The following is a 21,121-nucleotide window of genomic DNA, read 5'->3' on the forward strand; positions in this document are numbered from 1 at the left end:
AGGTTCACTTCAGGTTTCATCTTTCCCATGAGACATTTCAACCCCTTCCCCACCTCCACTTGAAAGCGATCTATTCCTTCTTAAATTTCCTTATGGCACTTTGGCTCTCACTTTCTACTTTGTAGCATAATTATTTGTATGTATATTTCTGACCCCTTCCCAAAATAATAACAATTAGCATTTATATAGCACTTCACAGCTTGCAAAGCACTTAAAAAAAACCCTGGAAGGTAGGTGCTATTATCCTCATTTTACAAATAAGGAAACTGAGGGAGGCAGGTTAAATGACTTGCCCTGAGTCACACAGTTACTGTCTGAGGTAAGATTTGAATTCAGGTCTTTCTGATTCCAGGTCCAAGACTGCTATCACCTAGCCATCTTGAGGAGACAGACTTTTTTTCTTATTATTTATGGTGCTTATTAATTATTAACTGATTGAATGAAATATACCCTGTGTAAAAAATGGCTTTTCTTCATTTGCTTGGGCCAAATCTGGCTGGCAACCTGTTTTTCTACAATAAAACTTTATTTTAAAAAGTAAAAACCATTCTTAGCTCGTGATCAAACAAAAACAGGCTCTAAGTCTCATTCAGCTCTGGGCCAAATGGTATTAGTTTGCTGAATCCTGCCCTAGATAACAACTAAACACTAAATTGCAGAAGACATAGCTCTGCACTGAAGAGGAAGCTTCCTTCCCTAGTATTCCTCTATACTATACCAGAGACTTAAAGGTTTAGTCCCTATTCTCTATTCAGTTCAAGAATTTACTTATTAAGCACTTACCATATGCATCAAGCCTACAGCTAGGGCCTGGGAAAAGGAAGACAAAAATGGCTCCTGCCCAGAAAGCACTTTTATTCTTCTGTCTTCAAGGAAGGTACACTCTATGTACTGTCTTTTAAACTAGATGCCAAGAAAATCTCCTTAACACTTTTAATTTACTAGCAATAAGGACTGTCATCCTTGTCACAGCCCCCACTAAAAGCAATCAGTATCTGGTAATGGTGTAAAGCAAGCAGCTTCTGTGTATGGAAGCACCACTAATGGATTTTCTCTGTCAATATGGCACATATCTAGAAGACAATGATGTAGAATAGGGCAGGTTTATACTTAGATTAAACTTAAATTTATGTCTCATGATCAGGAGTTAGAAGGAAAACTTTCTTTAATCATAGCAGAATGTTTCCCTGTTGTTTGACAATTTTAAATAAATATGGTTTCAGTGTTGTCTTATGGGTGAATAATGGGTTTAAGCAAATACATACACAAACTTAAGAGTAATATAAAATGAAACATAGCCAATTTTATTCAAATTCACAACATTTCAGTTTCTAGAACTAAATATTTTGTATAATATGTTTATTTAAGTGGGAATTTTTCAATATGTTTCTCTTCCAAAGTATTTTAGTAGAAACCAGAGTCTTGAGTAGCCCAGTTAGGAGCCTAGAATATAAAGGGAAGAGTTGTCAATAGCGCAAAAGACAATAATTGCTAAAAACATTATTAAGGTGATATTTATATGTAATAATCTCTGTACACAATAGACAATGAAACCTGAACTGATTGTAATAGTTGGCACTAGTTTGCCTCTTCATTTCTTCCTGGTTTGACTTCATTAACTCAAGGTTTTTATTAAATAATGTATGTTATTTATCATGTTATACAATTATATATTTAACACCTCTTTATTTGAAACCATGAGTTAATGAAATTAAACAGGAAAAAATGAAGAGGCAAACTAGTAATTATAATAAGATAGAACGTCTAATTTTTTTCAGTTTCTTTGAATTTCATACAATAAAGTTCCTGCCCAGAAATGAAGAAATTAGTACTAAGTATAAAATCTTAAAATAAAATGTGCTTACCAATGAGAAAAAAAAATCAACATTGACAGATCATACAACAGTGGACAGACATCTAAATTAGTATTCATTTCAAGTATGTCTACATGGTAATTATGTTTTACTATTTTTAAATCAGTCAAAACAGAAACAAAAAGTCAAGGTTCTTACCTCTGACCTACTATTCTGATTAAGTTTTTTCTCAATATTCATGGCCAGCATCTGGCTTCGAAAAGAAAGGCTTTTAGTCTTTTCAATCACTTGCTGATAGGGTGAGACTGCGTTGTTACCCATAACCACATGGCCCTGAAATGAATCAGGAGGAAATATGGTCTTATGGTATTTTAATGATAGTGTTCAAAAAGACACAAGCAAGACATAATAACACTGCATGTATGAAATGTAAAAGCAACACACAAATATTTCATACCTTTGCTAATGAGATTATATTAGGTTACTTATTCAGTAAAGCTAGTTAATAAGTTAAAAATACTTCTTTAGTCAGTATGGAATTTGAAAAACCTGATAAAAGGTCAAAGAAAGGGCAAGGATCAAAATAATTTTAAATTAAGTTTTAGTAACTGATATTCTGTATTTAAGATAAAATTTTTGATACATACCAATTTGGAGTCAATCTTGGCATCAAGCCTGGCATTTCTAATCAAATTGACAATCCACCTTTCAGCTTCTTCAGGAGTCATGTTCAACTTATCTGCCAACATGCTAACAGAAGAAAGGAAAAACAGGCATGTTACCTGGGTGCTTAAGTATTATGTCTCATACTTCATTACTACATGATAAAAAAAAATATGGTAATATTAAATTCCACCAACATTTGTTTTGTTACAATTGGCTATTGGTAAAGTTACTTATAAAGCCTTCCCTGTTGAATCTACTTGTAAATGATCTCTCTCTCTTTGGGATTCCTTTTGAATTTACTGTCCACTAAAATAAAACCACACACTTGCTTTATATCAGTTATTTATGAACATGTATTATTTTGCAATCTCTTTAATAAGGGCAGGGAAAATAGGATCACAGATTTGAAACTGGGATAGATACTATAAGGTCATCTGTTCCAATCCTCTTATTTTACAGATGGGGAAACTGAGTTCCAAAGAGGTCAAGTGACCTGTCCAAGGGTCACACAGGAGATGGAATAGATCTTAAGTACAGGTCCCACAACACCCAGTTTAGCACTCTTTCCACTGTGCCAGGGACACTCAATAAAACTGTTTGCTGCTTAGACAGGAAAAAGTGGGAATCTTTCTCAGTGATATGCAAATACACCTAAAAATCCACCTACTGAAATGTTTTAAAAATGAGAAACATCATAATCTGATCATTACTTCATTTTGTACCACAATAAAAACTGTTGCAATGGGGTCAGCCTTTATCAGTAATCATACTAAACCATAATCAATACTAATGTCCCTGTGTATACTTTACTGTATATACAATTTTCTAGGTGTATAAAGCCTAGGAGTATTAATGCACACTGCTTTTCCCACACAGGAATAATAAAATGGTAAATAAAATAATAATACAGTAAGAAAGTAGACACCAGAACTAAATGGTGAATGTATGATACCAGACATGTCAGGATATGTCCAGTGAATGCTGTCTACAAAGATGACAGTAGAATAGTGTGTGATAAAGGTAAGCATTCTGAGACTACATGGATTATTACAAATAGCAATGCCTCAAGTCAAGGGTTATCCATGTCATGTGAAAAGCTCAGAAATCCATCCTCCCTCACCCTCCCCTTCATGTTAAATGGCTCTTCTAAGGGTTCTTGATTTCTAAGAGGACGGAGACAAGAAGGGACACCTTGCAAAGGTGCATATGGGGCTGCAATCTGTACCAGTGGAAAGTGTATACACTGAAGTACAAAGACCTACCAGAGCTATAGGCTTCACTGACACAGCCTTTAAGAACACAGGACCATCACCTCCACATTATGATGAAAAGACTTCAGTGAAGAATATTTACAAGGTACTAAATATTACAAGATTTATTCAAAATGCAAAATCAAAGCAAAGTAGAAAAATAGTCAAGTGACACAGAAAAACAAAATAAAGATATATTTTCACTTAATTCTCCTCATAATCTCCACCTCCCTCCAAAAAGCCACCAAAACAGGGAAGTATGTCATTTTATTTAAACAAACAAGCATTCTTCTGTCCAAGCATAATTCTTGCAGCTGGTGTTTCTTGTGGTTTTCTAATAAACTCCTTCTTGCATTTCCTGCTGCCACTTGGCTTATTTTTAAGACTTACGAATCTCAATCTCCTATCAGCTTCCAGACAAGGCAACTGTCTGGGTTTTTTACCTGAAGCTCCTAAACTAAGTCAAGTTGCAACATTACCACCAAAGAAGAGACTCACAACTGATATCATTTTACCACTACATGTTAAAATATATTATTTCCCTTAAAAAAAAGTTTCAAGTCTTAAAATCAATCAGGCTAGTGCAAAGTGATAAAGCAGACAAAACATTATGTTAATCCAATATTCATAAGGTTTATTGTCTGCTTCCAAGGAATGAGAAACGATTCTCAAAACAAACAGCTAGCACTTGTGTATATATAGTACAGAAAATGACAGCATAGTATAAAAAAGCCTTTGATATAATGTCTATATAAAAAAAGAAATCATCTAAATATCTAACCATACTAGTAAGGGGACTTAAAATAACTAATCATCACAATAATTTATTGTAAAGGATGTCTTGAAATAAAATAGTAGTTTTAGTTGTTTTATTTGTCAAAGTATTTTTAGATTTTAAAAAATAAACATGAACCGACTCTCCTTAATTTATAAAGCATAGACTAAAATTTTATTATATTAGTCAACAGTGATCAGAATTTAGTGACAACGCCAATTTTTAAAGTACAGGTTCTTAAAGACAAAATAAGTAATTTGCTTATCATGGGAAAATAAACAATATGAATGAAAAAGACCAAATAGTCCTAAGTACAGTAGAAAAATAAATCTAGAATGGCACAATGCAGGAATCTGACACTAGCTAAAAAAGAGAATGCAGGGAGTTACTTATACAATCTGTTTTCTGTGCCTAGTTCTGGAATATCAAACTTAAGGAAGAGAAGTAACTTTAAAATGGTCTGAATTAGAGGATAATGACTGTTTCTTCTCAATCTCTAATGAAAATCTAAGAAGAATTTAGATTATATATACAAGAGAAATAACAACAGGGAGAGTTGTTCTCAGGAGCACCTTATTTCATAGAATTACAGAATCTTAGTTATCCAGTACAAAGAATCCTCCTCTACCCTGAAGGATGGTCATACTAGTAGGCAAGTCTTTCTACATGAGGAGGCAGCTTATTCTACTTTAGGACAAGCTCTAGTTGTTAAGTTTTCCAAAATCTGTTTCTCTTTAACTTCCAACCACTGCTTCCGATTTCAGTCTCTCAGAACAAATCAAGTTATGTCCTTCAATTTGACAATCTTCTAAATGTCTAAAGACAGCTACCACACCTCCCACTAAGTCTTTTATTCTTTAGGTAAAATGTCTCTTGTTCCTTCAAGCAATATGCAATGCATACATGTGTCACATGCATGCTCACACACAAAGTGCTTTTCTTACAACAATCCTGTGAGGCGGGTAGTATCCATTTATAGATGAGCAAACTAAATGACTTGTCCAGGAAAGAAAGAAGGTATAGTCAGAACCATAGTTTAAACCTAGATTTCAGAAGTCTAAAATCTAAAATGTATGCTTCTTTCATTATACATACCCACTGCTTCTCAGATCCTGTTATGCTAGTTTTTGTTTTGCCAATCATCCTGATTGCACTCATCTTAAACATGCTGCATTTCAATGCCCTTCTTAAGACACAGTCACAGATACAATTCTATACACATAGTCTGAATGGGGAAGAAATAGGCTTTGAAATTTTGAAATATTCCTTTTACTTCAATGGATCAATTTCATGGGTGTAAGGTCTTCCTTCAACATAGAATGCAAAGGGGCAGCAGTGGATACAGCACTGGCCCAGGAGTCAGGAGGACCTGAGTTCAAATCTGGCCTCAGACACCTGACACTTACTAGCTGCATGACCCCGGGCAAGTCACTTAATCCCAATTGCCTCACCAAAAGAAAAAAAGAAAAGAAATAGCTTACAGAGATCGTTTATACCACTACATCACTTTTCTAGCTTTAAGAATTTAATTATTAGCATTTAAATTTTACCTCTATTCATGGCAAGTAGGAGTCTTATTTGGTACCTAAACAACTAGTTGGAGAGTGCAGTACTCATAAAAATGACAAGAGTGATAAGACCTTCACAGATTCAGTAGTAGATAAGAATGCAAAAGAACTGTTTTAGTCCCAGTTCTGCCATTAATTTCTTATATAACCTTAAACAAGCTTTAACCTCTTTGGGTCTGTTTCCTCTTTATAAAAAGAGAATTATAATACTTAGCTCACAAGGTTGTAGAGTTCAAGTGAGATTTTATATATATATAAAATTAAAGTTCTTTGAAAGTGATAAATCATAATAAATGTAAGACATCTTATATTTTCAAGAATCTGCCTTGCTTCCCACCATATTCTTCTTTGGTTATTCATGCCTGTAGTATTTTATTCTGACCTAAACTTCATTTATTAGGAAGGACATAGGCAATGGAATATGTCCAGAGAAGGGTGACAAGTTTACTAGAAACTTTGCTATACACCAGTTGACAGAACTAAAGGACTTGCTAGGGTAGGAAGGAGGGGAGGCAGAGTAAAAAGATAGCTCTCTACTAGATTTACTTTGCTTAGCCACAGAAGACAGAACTAATACTAATGGGTAGGATTTATAGGTAGGTAGCAGTTTTGCTCTACAAAGAAAAAGTCACCATTAGTATGTTAAGAGTTCCTCATTACCAGAAATGTTCCAGTGAAGACTAAATGAACATTGATTGAGGGATATGTAGAAGGAATTGTATATAAGAACCCCTTAATTTGTGCTTTGATATCGGTTGAACTAGGAATCATTTCTAACTCTATGATTCTGTCCAGAGAATCACAATATTAGAGCTACAAGATGATTTTTTAAAATCACCTATTTAACCCCCTTTATTTTACAGAATATGGAAACTGAGACTTAGGTGGCTTGGTTAAAAGACATGATCAGCAAGTTGCAGAGCTTCACACTAAAATCTTGTAACTGAAAATCCAGTATCTATCTGTTCCACTACAGGACCTTCTATCCCCTTCCCTTCTTAACCTTAAGAATGTTGTGGCACACGGTTCTCAATCTACTCAGAACAGATTATTTTTTTAAAAATAGATTTTTATTTCCCAATTATATGTAAAACAAAAACATTGTAGTTATTGTTTCAGAAAATACTTTCCCACTCACACCAAATTCAAAATGCTTAATAAAAGGAAAAATGGGAAATAACTTATCCTACTTCATGCCTTAAAATCTTGCTCACAGCATGTAATGAACTATCCTAAAATTTAAGATGACCTCTAAAGTTATACTAATGGTGACACTGAAAAAGAAGTACTTTGATAGAATATATTCATTTAAAAGGCACAAAAAATAATCTATATACTAAGTTAAAGTTTGGAAGAATTTCTTTAAACTTTCAGTTTCAATGAAACGAGCAGATAATGAACATGGAGGAATGCCAACATTTCATTGAGTTTTGATGAAATAGCATTTAATTATAAACATTTATGTTCAGTTTACCAATAGCTAAAATGTAGCAGAAAATATATCTAAATGCAGAACGCCTGCCAAAAACATCTAATTCATCCCAGACTCTTTTAAACTTCTAGTCAGACTACACTAAAATCGCAACCTTGTCTACAAATATGTTATATTAAGTATTCTGAAAAGTGTTCATAAATTTTAAAATATGTATTTAAGATGTAATAGCTATCTTGTTCAGCAACCACAAACAATGACTATTAACAAGCTACTTTTAAATCGACATCTATAGAAACCATAAATTCTGTGCAGTTAAAAAAGCTGCAAAGCAGCTCCACACTAGCTTAATTTATTTGAAGAAATTATTTCTCCAAGCTACAACAGTACTTTTACTGGGACTTTCAGGCAAGTTATACATACAGATGATTTGATTTAAGAAAACCCAATACATGAAAAATAGGATGGAGCTGATTATCAATTCTCAGAGGATTTTTTTTTTCTATGTATACTTATGCAACCCTGGTCTACAATCTGCAGGTTAATAAGTAGGGAAAAACAATAAATAAAATAATTACATGTTTCCCTCTGAAAAGATAAGGTTGACAAATGGAATGGTTGGCATCTAATAAAATGGCCCAGCATGCTGCATTTAATAGTTATCATTTCTGAAATAATTTGGCTTTCCATATCTCATCCATGAAAACTACTTGATTTTATCTCTAGTATCACTAGGGACTTAAACACCACAATTTGGAAACTAGAGCCTCTTGATTACATTGAACACTGTTAACAGTGATTAAGGCAATCTAAAAGGGGAACCTAAATAAGTGGTGTCCTAACATAAAACTGAAAATAAAGAAATAAAAAAAAGTAAGAAATACAGAGAAATGCTGAAATATACATACTTTGTGAGACAAGCAGAAAAGCTCTTGCTGGATTCTCCATTATCTCAGAAACCAAAGAGGCAATTTAACACAATTAAGATCTTCAACAAAACTTTATCTTCATCTAGAAATGCAAACTTTATTAACATTGTTGTATGATTTTCATTTTGGATGTTTTATCTTCAGTACTGTACACGTAACAACTAGTTAATGAATGTCTTGCTGAAATACAAATTTACTGACTCACCAAATTTAATTTGTATATAGGACAATAAGGACTTTTAAGTATACAAACATAAAGATGATCTAAATATCACTTAAAGTAGGCAAAACACACTAGGTTTAAAACTTAAAGAGGAGCTGACAATTACACCTCACTTAAGGAAAAAAAACTAACTCCACTAGGGACTATCAATGTGTACTTAAAGTATGTTTATGATAAACATTTAAAATATCACTTTCATATTATTATCTACAAATAAAACCTGTTGCAAGTATTATTTTAAAACAGCCTTTAAATATCAGACACACACTAGTATCTGATAAACTATTCAGCTATATTAAATTTAATACTATTCACCATAGTAATCTTTTCTGGCAGATGTTGTACACTCCAGTGGTAAATCAATTTAAATCTTATCCTACAAATCTACGACTGTATATAAACTGATAAAAATGTTCTACATATGCACTTTTCCAAAGATATGACTCCCATACATATGTTCATAGATATTTAGTAAAGAAATATGCTAATTCTGCATACATGTCAAACTTCAAATGGAAAATGCTTAACAAATTACCATTGGGCTTTAGAGTAATGTAACACATACTTTACACTTGAAAGCATTTGTGGAGGGAGGAAGGGAACAGAAGAAATTCTTCCTTTTGCTTTTCCACAAACTAATGTAAGTGGATTAACGTGAACTACAGGAAAAGGCTACTATAGTAGTAATTAAAAAGATCTGGAAAGAAATGTAATTTGGTCACTTCATAATGCTACACTATAAGCTACTACGTAAAGAACATGAAAAGCATGTCCTGTCCCATCTAGACATTATATTTCCTACAGCACCTAGCAAAGTATTCTTCATTAATATTTGTTAAAATGTCACATTTTGCACAGTATTTACTTGACTATTTTCCCTCTCCACAGTCTGAGGTAAAAAGCAACGGTCCCAGATGAGCAACACTGACAACAGGATAATGGACTTAGAAAATCTGATTTTGAATCCTATTCCAACACTTACTGAGCTATGTTAACAAGAGGAAAGTCACTTGAAATTCAATTTCTTGATTTTAACTTGCATATATGATAAAGATAGAGATAATACTTCATACTCCTATTACTAAGAAAGAAGGAATTTAGCTTTTTAAACTTTTCTTGAGGAATAAAATAAAACAAGCCTAGGATGATTTTTATTTGGGTCTAGACTTAGAGGTCTTTCGTGTGGGGAAATAACAACTGAAGGAACTCCCTAGACCAATGCAACCAGCGCCTATCCTGTGATTTAATCATAAGAGTGTTGCCTGGAACAATCTGAGGTTAAGTGACTTGTCCAGAAGCATATCATTACGAACTGAGAATTAAGCCCAGATCTTCCCTATTGTCCCCAGATTTTCCCTATTGTGTGATGACAGCACCATTCACTATTCTATTTCTCATTGGTAGGGCCATAAAAAGTCCCAATTACCTTAATTTTAGGTATCACTTTATTACTTTTAAATGGCTATTAATGCCCTCCAATTTTGATAGCCAGAGTGTATTTTTACATTTTCTCTTTGAAAAAGATATACATCTAGTCCAAGGACATTGGTGTATGAAAGTATATGGGATAACTAGAAGATTAAATAGTTCTATTATCTCAAGAAGGTTAAACAGTTATCTTCTAAAATTACTTATTTTTTTTAATAGAACAAAGACAAATTTTAATCTCTCAGAGATCACTATAAATTCCAAATCATTGGGGACCTCTAAAAAGAGGTTTTGTTACAATTAAGACGTCACAGGGAAGTCTTAATAATACTTCTATAACATTTTAAAACTCTACGAAATCAGCCTTAAAATTTAAAAAAGAAAAAGAAAAAGAAAACTAGGGCAGTCCGGGATTTAATACCCTAGCAGCCACCTCATAAAAACTGTATTCTGGAATCCCATTACCATTCTCATGGGGGATAACACATGCCATCTCTACATAAGTCTGTACCAACAACAACTTAACACCATAATCACTTCACTTCACCTTTCTTCCTCATATACCTTGCCACTAGGGGGCTATAATTCCAAGAACAATAATTTCACGATACAGGCTTCAATCTTCAAACAACTGCCACTAAAACAGCCAATGAAGGTAGTGACCTTAGAGATAGTACAGTCCAACTACCTCATTTTCCCTAGAGAAATGTAAAGTTTTGCTCAAAGTTACACAGTAAAAGACAGCCAGGATTCTAAGCCAAGTCTTTTAGATTCTAATTCACTGCTTTTACGACTTGCCCACTAAGGAAGAACTTCCTAAGAATAGTTTAGTTGTTTTAGTTGTGGCTGACTCTTCATGATCTCATCTGGGGTTTTCTTGGCAAAGATAGAGGAGTGGTTTGCCATTTCCTTCTCTGGCTCATTTTACATATGAGGAAACTGAGGCAAACAGGGTTGAGTGACTTACCCAGAATCACATAACTAATAAGTGTTTGAGGCTGGATTTGAATTCAGGAAGATGAGTCCAGGCCTGGAATTCTATGCACTGTGCCACCAAGCTGCCCTCCTGACAATTAGAGCTATACAAAGATTAAACAGTCTAACTTAGGCAAAGGCTGAATGATCACTTAATAAGGACATAGTGAAAAGGATTCATATTTCATATAGGGTTTGGGTTTATCTCTTCCAACTCTGAGATTCTATGATTCTTTAAAAGGTTCAAACTAAGATATCCTACTAGTAAGTTAAAACTGATTAACAGTACATTATATATATATATATATATATATATATATATATATATATGTATATATATGTATGTGTGTACATATTTAAACTGGAGGAAAGATTAAAGATAATATCACCTTGTATTTGTTATAGTGGTTTCAAGTTTTCAAAATTATTTCACATATATTATTCCCATTTGAGCCTCACAACCACCCTGTAAGGTATGCAAGGAAAACATTATTATCTCCATTTTACAGAAGAAACAAGGGACTAGGGAGATTGAGGACACTCAATTAAAATTATACTGCAAATTGAGGAGATAAGGACAGTACCTAGGTCTTCTGATTATGGGTATCTTAATGCAGAACACAGAGGATAAAAGCATGGTGGATATTACTACAGTTCTCTCAACATTAGTAAGAACAGAAGAGATGACGTTCCAACCCAAGGACAAGAGCCAAACAACAGAAGGCTAGCCAGGAATGGAGAAAATTCCACCAGGGGAGAAGCCAAAAATTTAAGCTCTTCCTTAAGGCTTTCATTACAAGGCTTAGAAATAAATAAAAAACCATAGCAAGGAAAATTTAGTTTGTTATTCACCAGAGTTCTAGAAATGATACACCTATTGTTTCCTTCTATAGCCAATAAAATCACATTAGGCACACATAGTCATCTGCCAAGAGAAGCAGACTAGCCACCATTTAATTCAGTGGGCTACAGAATGAGTGAAACTAAGGACATGAATTTAATCCCTACATGAGCCAGAAAAACTCAGGTCCAACTGCCAGAGACTACATCCCTACCTTCTGAAAGACACTTTAATTAATGTGTGCTGCTGGTCACGTGGGAAACCATTAAGCAAATATGAAAGGCCTATATAGAAGAAAATCACACTTATAGGAATAATAAATTAAAGAATATGCCAGACTGACAGCAAATATTAAAGTTAGAACTAAAAAAAAATGCAATTGAGTATGGCAGCATTTGATTGTATAGGCATAATAATCAGACTCTGTGGCCCAGAGACAACTAGTTAATATTCAAATACTAATGACATACCAATTAATTTACAAATATTCAATCAATTCAAAATGTTATGCTATATTGTCAATGAGTCATCAATTCTTTCAGAAAAAAAAATTTATTTAAGCTTATACATAAGAAATATAATTAGTACACAATAAACTTCATACCTTTTTTTGGCAAAAAGATAAATATAGACGTGTCAATTCTATGATTCATATGTGAAAAATATAACAAACACTAATAACTGGAACATCAGAAGATGTGATCTCATTAAATGAATTTCTGGCTAACTGGAACTGAAAGAGCTGAACAAAAACTCGTATTATTCTTGTTAGCGAACATCTAGTATGTATTACTCCACATTTTTATTTCAAAAAATATAAAACAAATTAATCATATAAGATTTTTTAATAATACAGAGCCTTGCAATACACTTACGGCCATCATTCTGAGCATAAATAATCATGTACAACTCAAGCAGAATCTACAGGAGATTGGATTGAACCCATGGTTTCCAAGGAACATGTCAGAACTGTGCCAATTTTATTCTTGGGGGTAGGAGGGTGGGGAAGAGACAGCAAATATATCTCTAGATAACAGGATTATATTTCTGAGGTTTTATTATAAATAGAACTCCCCCCCCAACTTCCCTATTTCTACTGAAGGAATTACTTCCAATGTTTTAGGTTCACAATCTCAGCATCATCCCCTACTCTTCACTCTCCTACTCACCACATATCCAATCATTTGCCAATTCTTGCCACTCTATCTTCACACCATCTCTCACATCTGATCTCTTCTCTCTACTCAGAGCTACAAACCTTAGTTCCAGACCACATCTATTCTTAATTATTGCCAAGTCTCCAAATTGGTCACCCTGCTTGAACTCACCCCAGTACATCATATATATTGCTAACAAAGCAATTTTCCTTACATCCAGAAATGACCACATGAATCCCTATTCAACCAAACCCAATGGCTTTCTATAAACTTATTTACCTTTTAAACCCCTCAACAACCTACTCCCAATCTTTCTAGCCTCGTTGGACATCTCTCTCTCACACACATACACACACAGCCCTGTGTTTACAAATGTATATATCTCTATAAAATACATACATTCTAATGTATGCGCGTGTATATAAACACACAGACATATATGCACATTTTATTTAGTCACTTTATATTTATGCTGCATATAATTCATGTGTACTTGTGTTCTACTGTAAGTAGGGATCATTTCATTTTTTGTATCTGTATGTAATGCAGTGCTGGTCACATAGTAGAAGATTCATAAATATTCTTTGATTGACTGATGTTTCAATGAATGTTTAGAAGAAAGAATACAAGCCAAGGTTTGCCTACCTTATGCTGATACACTGATGAATGCGACAGAAAGTCTCAAATATGAACAGTCGAGCATTTTCAATGAAATCCTCAAGGCAAGCCACCAGGAAAAAGTCATTTACAAGAACCTTTCAATTCAAGAATGTAAAAAGAAAATGAGTATCCTGACAATAGTACATATTTAAGCATTATTTACTTAAAATAATGCACATCTATCTTTCTTCAGATTCTCCTAACTATTTTTCAGTTAGCTCTTTCTCAGCTTCATAAAAATTCACATTCTATAAAGCTATATGGTTCCTGTTTGTTCAAACCTCCAACTGTATAAACCAGCAGTTCCCTTTCAGGAGGTCTGTGAGGTCAAAACTATTTTCATAATAAGACCCTGTAATTTTTAATACAGGAAATATTGATAGAAATAATCTACAAAAGTTTTTGGGGTCCTCAATAAATTTTATAAGTGTGAGACATGAGACCAAAAAGCTTGAGAACCACTGGCATAAACATATCATACCTCAGTAGTACTGCTAGAAAAATGAAAAGCGAGGGGAAAGTAAAGAATTCAACACAAGGATCTGCAATAGTATGAAAAAGTTTACTTGGACCACTACCTTCTGCAGAACGAGTAGATTTTGTTCTAAATCCAGCCAGGATCATAAAAATCACCTATTAATATTTAAGCATCCGTATACCTAACTATGAACAGTCAATATACAAATTTAATTTTTTATGGATTTAAAAAAATTGCTTACAACATATCATTGGCATGAATATAGTATATTATTAGTAGACAAGGAAAAACCAAACCATATCTATAACACTGACAGTGGAGAGTGCTGTACATGGACCAGCTGGATTTAAGTTCAAATTTTGGCAATGCCATTAACCTTAGGTGACCCTGTGTGATTAGAAGATCTCTAAAGTCCCTTCTGGGTCTGAATCTATATTGAGATCATCTCATCTCTAGGAATCATAATCTAATAACTCTGGTCCATTCTTGCTTCAGTACCACCCCAAGTACTAAATATTCTGCATATTTCCAAATCTAGTTCAATCAACCATAGATCTAAAGCTGGGCAGGACCTAAAAGACTAATTAATTAGACCAATATCTAATTTTACAAGTGAAGAAACTGAGGTGCAAGGATACTAAGTAATGACTTGCCCAAGGACAAAGGTAGTGCCCAAGGCAGGATCTGTGCCAGGTCCTTATGCCTCACTGTAGTACTTTTCCCATTATACCATGTTGCTTTCAGATACCTGCTCAAGTTTCTCTTTCCAACACAGGATAGGTATCACTGCCTTTGTCAGTTTTCTTTAAGAAGTGTTAACTTTTTAAATCTTGATAAAAACGGACCTATGATCATAATTTAAAAATTATATAACCCTACTGAAAATAATCAGTATGGACTGAGTTGGTACTACAAGTTAAAGTTCAGACTTACCGATTCACATTCTCTTAATTTTTTCTGGGCACCATCAAAGTCAAAGTTAACATACAAGCATTCAACAAACTCTGTTATAGGATCTTTGTATGTGTAGGACTCCTTTAAAAATAAGTCAAAGAAATATCAGATCGAGTTAAAAACATAGTAACATAATATTAACATCTCTTGTTTTCTCCTCTGCCATTACTTACTCTGGTCAAATTTATTCAAGGCCTTCATTACTGCCTACAAATATGCCTAGATCTCCCTTACCCCTAAAATAAACCTTCCATTTTCCCATTCTCAAACCATTATCTTTGGTCTTTCTTTTTCATACCCAACTCCTAGAGAAAGCTGTCTGTACCCTCTTCTTTCACTCTAGTCTTCTATTCACTAATTTACTCCGTTGTAATCTGACTTCTATCCTCAGGATTCAACAGAAACTGCTATCTCCAACATCACCAATTAATCCCTTTATGTCAACATCCAATAGCCTTAGCTCAGTCTTCAACTCTTCTTGATTTCTCAGCTGTGTCTCACACTACTGATCATCTCCTCCTGGATAATCTCTCCTCTACGAGTTTTCAAGATATTGATCTGTTGTGGCTTTCATCCTAGCTGTAAGACTGATCTATCTCAGTGTGCTTTGCAAAATCATCATCTACTACAACCCTCCTTACCCCACAACCATCTCATTACACTCCTCTATAGGACATACCCCAGGGTCTATACTGGGCCCTCTCTTCTTCTCTCTTATGTCATCAGCTCCCAAGGATTCAAATTAAACTATCCTTTATACCCAGATGACTTCAAATTTACACATCCAGACAGACCTCATCTTTCTTCTAAGCCTCAGTCATACATCTCATATAGCCCAATGAACTAGATGTTTCATAGACATTTCAAATTTACTCATGTCCAAAGAGAATTCACTACCTTACCTGACACTCTTAGCTTCCCCTTTTTCTGTGAAGAGCACGATTGTTCTTCCAGTTACCCAGGTCTGCAATGTAAGTGTCATACTCAACTCTTTATTGTCACTCACTTCCCAAATCTAACTGGGGGCAGCTAGGTGGTATGGTGGAGGACCTGAATTCAAATCAGGCCTCTGACACTTACCAGCTGTGTGACCCTGGGCAAGTCACTTAACCCTGTTTGCCTTACCAAAAATAAAAAACAAAAGAATAGGTCTGACTGCATACCACTTTTCTGCTCAAGAACCTGTCTTCATAAACTGGCTCCAACTAATCTTTGTAGGTTTATTAATTACTAATTTCTCTTACTCTGTTTCAGACAAACTGGCTTTTGTGCTATTTCCTTGTTCATGAAATTCTCTCATCTCCACTCCTTTTTTTCCAGGCTTTTCATCATAACTAGAATGCTTTCCCTCCTCACTTTCTTCTCTTGGCACCTCCACAATTCTTTTCAAAGTTTATATAAGGTGCTATTTCATCCAAGAACCCTTTCTTGACTCTTGGTGTTAGTATCCTGCTATCACTTCAAAAATTTGCATTTATTTACCCGTAAATATGATGAAATCACCCCATAAAATATAAGCTTCTTAAGGACAGTTACTGTCTCATGTTAAAATATATCAACACAGTTCGCGGCACGTAATAGGAATTCAAATATGTGCTGCTGATTGTCAACTGAGGTCAACTCATTTTGTGGATAGTCCTATATCTACTGTCCCACACCTTTTACAAGAATTATAAAAGCATTTAAGAAAAAAAAACTTCTCAAAAGAGACCTGATCTTACCTGCTGAATAACTTTGACTAGGTCTTTTAATACCTGTCTTCGTTTTCGAACATCTTTGTTTGTTATGACTGCAGTAGTCAAATAGCGGAGAATATGTGGACACATAGTCTGAATTGCATTAAGATACCTAAAAAGAAAATTCTGAATTCAATATTCTAGTGTAAAATAATTCTAAATAAATTAAACTAATGAAGACTTTATTAAACATAATATCCAAGAGAGAGCAAGTTTTCACTTAACTGGGATTCCAAATAACACTTTGTCTGAATAATTACTATAACTGTATTTGGAGAAATGTAATCTGAATATAGCTATTTAAAAGAGGACATTAAGCCTAAGTTTCAGAAAGGTAAGGATATAAAGCATTTCTAATTGTATAAAGTCAGTGCAGTTCAATATTCAATTCAAAGTAAAGTGCAAGGTAAAATTTAGGATTCTGGTGTTTTACAATGTGACTGAAATTTCACCTCAATGGATTATTGAGATCCCTTCCAAAAATCTCTGATTGTTTTATCTTCCTGGCCTTTATCTCAGGAAAGGAAGTAGTGAATGAACACGCCTAGGTGAACCCTAAACCTGGGTGGTATTAAGACTCTTGACGGTATTATGAAGTCTACAGCTAGGTTTAGAAGGGGACTTGATAGCTAGATGCATGGGACCCAAAGATTCCTACTTATTGCTATTTCTAACTGGATTTGTCACAAAATATTACAGTAGAAACAACTTGTCCATATACAGAATTTCAAAGTAACATTTTGTTCTGCAAAAACAATTGTTTCCTAAGTAGTAAGTGCATCATGATGTCAAAATAGCTATGCTTATCAGCTGTGAAAAACTATGAGTAACTATGTGATATACTGTGTAATATTATCATCTGTGAAAATATGTTTCCTCATGTTTCCAATAAGAACACTACATGTTTAGACAAATACACAGAAAGTGGTTATCTTGAGTTGGGGGGGGGTTTTGGGGGGGTAATTGTATCAAAGAAAGAATAGAAGGAAGGGTGTACTTTATTCATTGTCCATAGTATTTTCCATTGTTCCGCTTTCTTTAAGAAATCTAAGGAAATTATCTGCGAACTATTAAAAGTCTTGCCTCAAGCAAAGATTTCTTCTATACATACATTGTTAGGTCCAGTAGCTCTTCCCTACTATATCTTTTTCGATGTCATCACCTGGTACATCAGGTAGAGAGGTAAAATACAAATGACAGTTTTACTGCATTGCCAAAGAGGCTAAGTCACTGTCAAAAAAAAAAGTTGGCATATTTTGTTTCATTTTGCACCCATTTATTGTCTTGCTAGTATCACTTATAAAATGCTCAAGATAATCTGGCTGAATCTCATGCCATATTCTTTACAGACTTATTTTCCTCAATTCCTTCTCTCTTTCGTGAGGTGGTACTCTTCAAAAATCTTCTGTCTTCCTGCTTTCCAAAGTTTTGCAAATGAGCTTGTATTCAAGACCTCATCCACTGTTACCATAGCACTCTCTCTGGCAGAAAGAATCGATGTTTTGTTGGCAAAATCAATTACAAAGCTCTACTCTACTTCCAAGTACTGACTGGTGTTCAATGGCTAAACATCTCCATAAATAAGTGATACTAAACATTATCCCTTTTATCTATTCCCATATTTCAGAGCTGACAACTTAAAACTCATCAGACTACAGCCACTGTAGTCATACATAGTGCGTTCCTCTCACCATCATCTTTTTTCTAATTTGCTATTTACTTTGAACTTTCTCAAGTTTATGTTCCAGCTATACAAAGATGGCTAATGCCAAAATAAATCCCACACTGTTACGTAGTCAAGATAAAGACAATTTCATTTTCAAGAATCCATTCAGTGCTCACTATTATTAGGGCTTTTTGATTATCTTCTTAAAGAAAAAACCAAACAATGTGAGGCTTTTGTATAGTCTAACAAGTTTATAGTGCAGGCTCTTATTGCCTTACACCTACTGAAATCGCCTATTGGTTGGTCTGCTTGCCCCAAGTCTCTCCTTACCTCCAGTTCATCCTCCATTCAAAATGTCAAAGTGATCTTCTAAAGCCCAGGACTGGCCACGTCCAGGCCCCACTCAAAAGACTCCAGTGTTCCAGGATCAAATATAAAATCATGTTTTGCATTCAAAGCCCTTCACAGTCCTTCCACCCCTTTCCAGTCTTCTTATAGCATACGCACTCCACCCCATCCCTCATGCTATGATCCAATGACAATGGCCTCCTTGATGCTCCTCAAACAAGACACTCCATATCTCCTGACTTTGGGCAATTCTACCGCTTTTCTTTCATGTATGGAATACATTTAAACTACAGTTATCTTTAAGATGATTGGCTGATCACATGTAGAAGGGAACCCCAATATCTAGGCCAACAAATACACAATTACTCCCTCCTCGAACATACTGGACAAATGATCACCCAGGCTTCATTAGATCTCTCTCATAATGGGAACTCATTAACTCTGGAGGAGGCACATTAACATTTTTGAGAATTCTAATTTTTAGGAAGTTTTTCTTTATACCCAGCTAAAACTTGCCTCTTTGTAACTTATAACCACTGTTCTAAGTTCAGCTATCAATGGTCATATAAAACAAGTCTAATACTTCTTCCACATGTCAAGAATTCAAATACTTATATTTATTAACATGTGCATCCCCCAAGTCTTCCTTCTTTAGGCTAAATGCTTGTAGTTTATTCAAATGATCCTTAGATGCCATGGGTTCAAATTCCCACACTATCCTGATTATCTTTTTCTGGACATACACCATGTTTTTTACTAATGTAGACAAAAGAGTCATTAGCATTTTTTCACTTCACATCATGCTACTTCTTAATTAAACCCTCAGATTTTTTCCACATAAAATATTATTTAGCCACAACTAGGTATCCTGTATTTGTACTGTTAGTTTTTTTAATTCAAGTGAAGAACTTTGCATTTACTACTATGAAATCTCATCCTGTTTGATTTGGACTATTATCCTAGCCTGTCAAGACCTTTCCAAAAAAAAAAAAAGATGCTGAATCTGTCATCCTAAATATTACTTATCAATTTTCACAAGCATACCATTTAAATTACTGATTAAAATGTTAAATAACACAAGACTGAGAACAGAACTAGTGGGCACTAGTTGAACTATGGAACAGAAAGCAGCAAACAAAACAAGAGAGAATCTCAGCCTCTGGGCTAGTGTTTCTAAAATGGCTCTCAGATCTGATGACACTAGGAGGAAGGAGAACAAATGAGCCAAGTAAAAAGTCTTTGGAGCAAACCATGGGGTAATAAGGAGTTGAGTTACCTGAGTAACTTTCTCCCTGTAAATAGTTTTGATGACTTTTAAAAAATATATAGTTTGAGGTTTGGTGATATTATGCTTTCATTTTCTCATATGAGATTGTAGATTTTCTGTTCTTCCAAGTGGACTGAATTATTTGCCTATTTCTAAGACATATCACCTAGATAATTTGATCGGCTTAACAAAGGTCTGACCATATTATTTTCCTACTCAGTAAACTCATTATTATTTCTAGGATCAAATATAAATTGCTCTGCCTAGTATGTGAAGCCCTTTATAACTTGGCTCCAATATTCCTTTCCATTATATCCTTTCACACCCTTTGGGATCCACCAGAGAAACCATACCTGGGAGGTGCTACGCTACTGGGCTCAGAACTCTTCGGGGATCATCCAACCTCCTCTTTGCCCAGCTATTTTCCTCCCTGCTGCCTACTATTGTTTCATCTTTCAAATTGGACCTCTGAAACCATTCCTTGGAAAAGCTAAGCCATTCAGCTCTCCATTCTCTGGAACCATGCAGCCTCTTCTTCATTCAGACATTTTATGGCTCCCAAACCCATACCCCCATTTCCCTTATACACACACACTCACACTCTCACTCACAAGCACACACCCCTATTGCTGAGGACTATAACTAAATCAACATTACCACTGCCTCCTGAATGGGCATGTCAAATGACTGCCCTATTTTCTCACCTAACATCTTTGAGACTTCCCCAACCATAACTCCCTTCTCCAGTCATCACATCATTATGTTACATGTATTGTCTTCCCCATATGAAGTTCCTTGAGGGTAGAGACTCTCAATTTTGTGTCCCTATCCCCAGCACTATGTATAGTTTTTGCCACATAGGAAATACTTAATAAATGCTTTTCCTCAATTATTCATGCACTCATTCATAGTGAACCTACTACCTCCTGAGGCAACGCATATCAATTTTGAAAA

The 21,121-nt window shown here is 34.6% G+C and overlaps 1 protein-coding gene across 1 annotated transcript in view; it reads right to left on the reverse strand.

The window, feature by feature from the left end:
- Positions 1 to 1,283: 1,283 nt before the first annotated feature.
- Positions 1,284 to 21,121, reverse strand: part of EIF3E (eukaryotic translation initiation factor 3 subunit E) — a 50,772-nt gene continuing 30,934 nt past the window's right edge. The window contains exons 8-13 of the mRNA XM_020970251.2: positions 16,872 to 16,998; positions 15,130 to 15,231; positions 13,704 to 13,813; positions 2,462 to 2,564; positions 2,013 to 2,147; positions 1,284 to 1,443 (exon numbers count right to left, since the gene is read on the reverse strand). Of these exons, the coding sequence (XP_020825910.1) occupies positions 1,405 to 1,443; positions 2,013 to 2,147; positions 2,462 to 2,564; positions 13,704 to 13,813; positions 15,130 to 15,231; positions 16,872 to 16,998 (616 nt within the window). The 3' untranslated portion in view covers positions 1,284 to 1,404. The remainder of the gene's footprint in view (positions 1,444 to 2,012; positions 2,148 to 2,461; positions 2,565 to 13,703; positions 13,814 to 15,129; positions 15,232 to 16,871; positions 16,999 to 21,121) is intronic.

Source organism: Phascolarctos cinereus, unplaced genomic scaffold (genome assembly GCF_003287225.1).
Source record: "Phascolarctos cinereus isolate Bilbo 61053 unplaced genomic scaffold, phaCin_HiC Scaffold_4;HRSCAF=312, whole genome shotgun sequence".
Taxonomy (NCBI): domain Eukaryota; kingdom Metazoa; phylum Chordata; class Mammalia; order Diprotodontia; family Phascolarctidae; genus Phascolarctos; species Phascolarctos cinereus.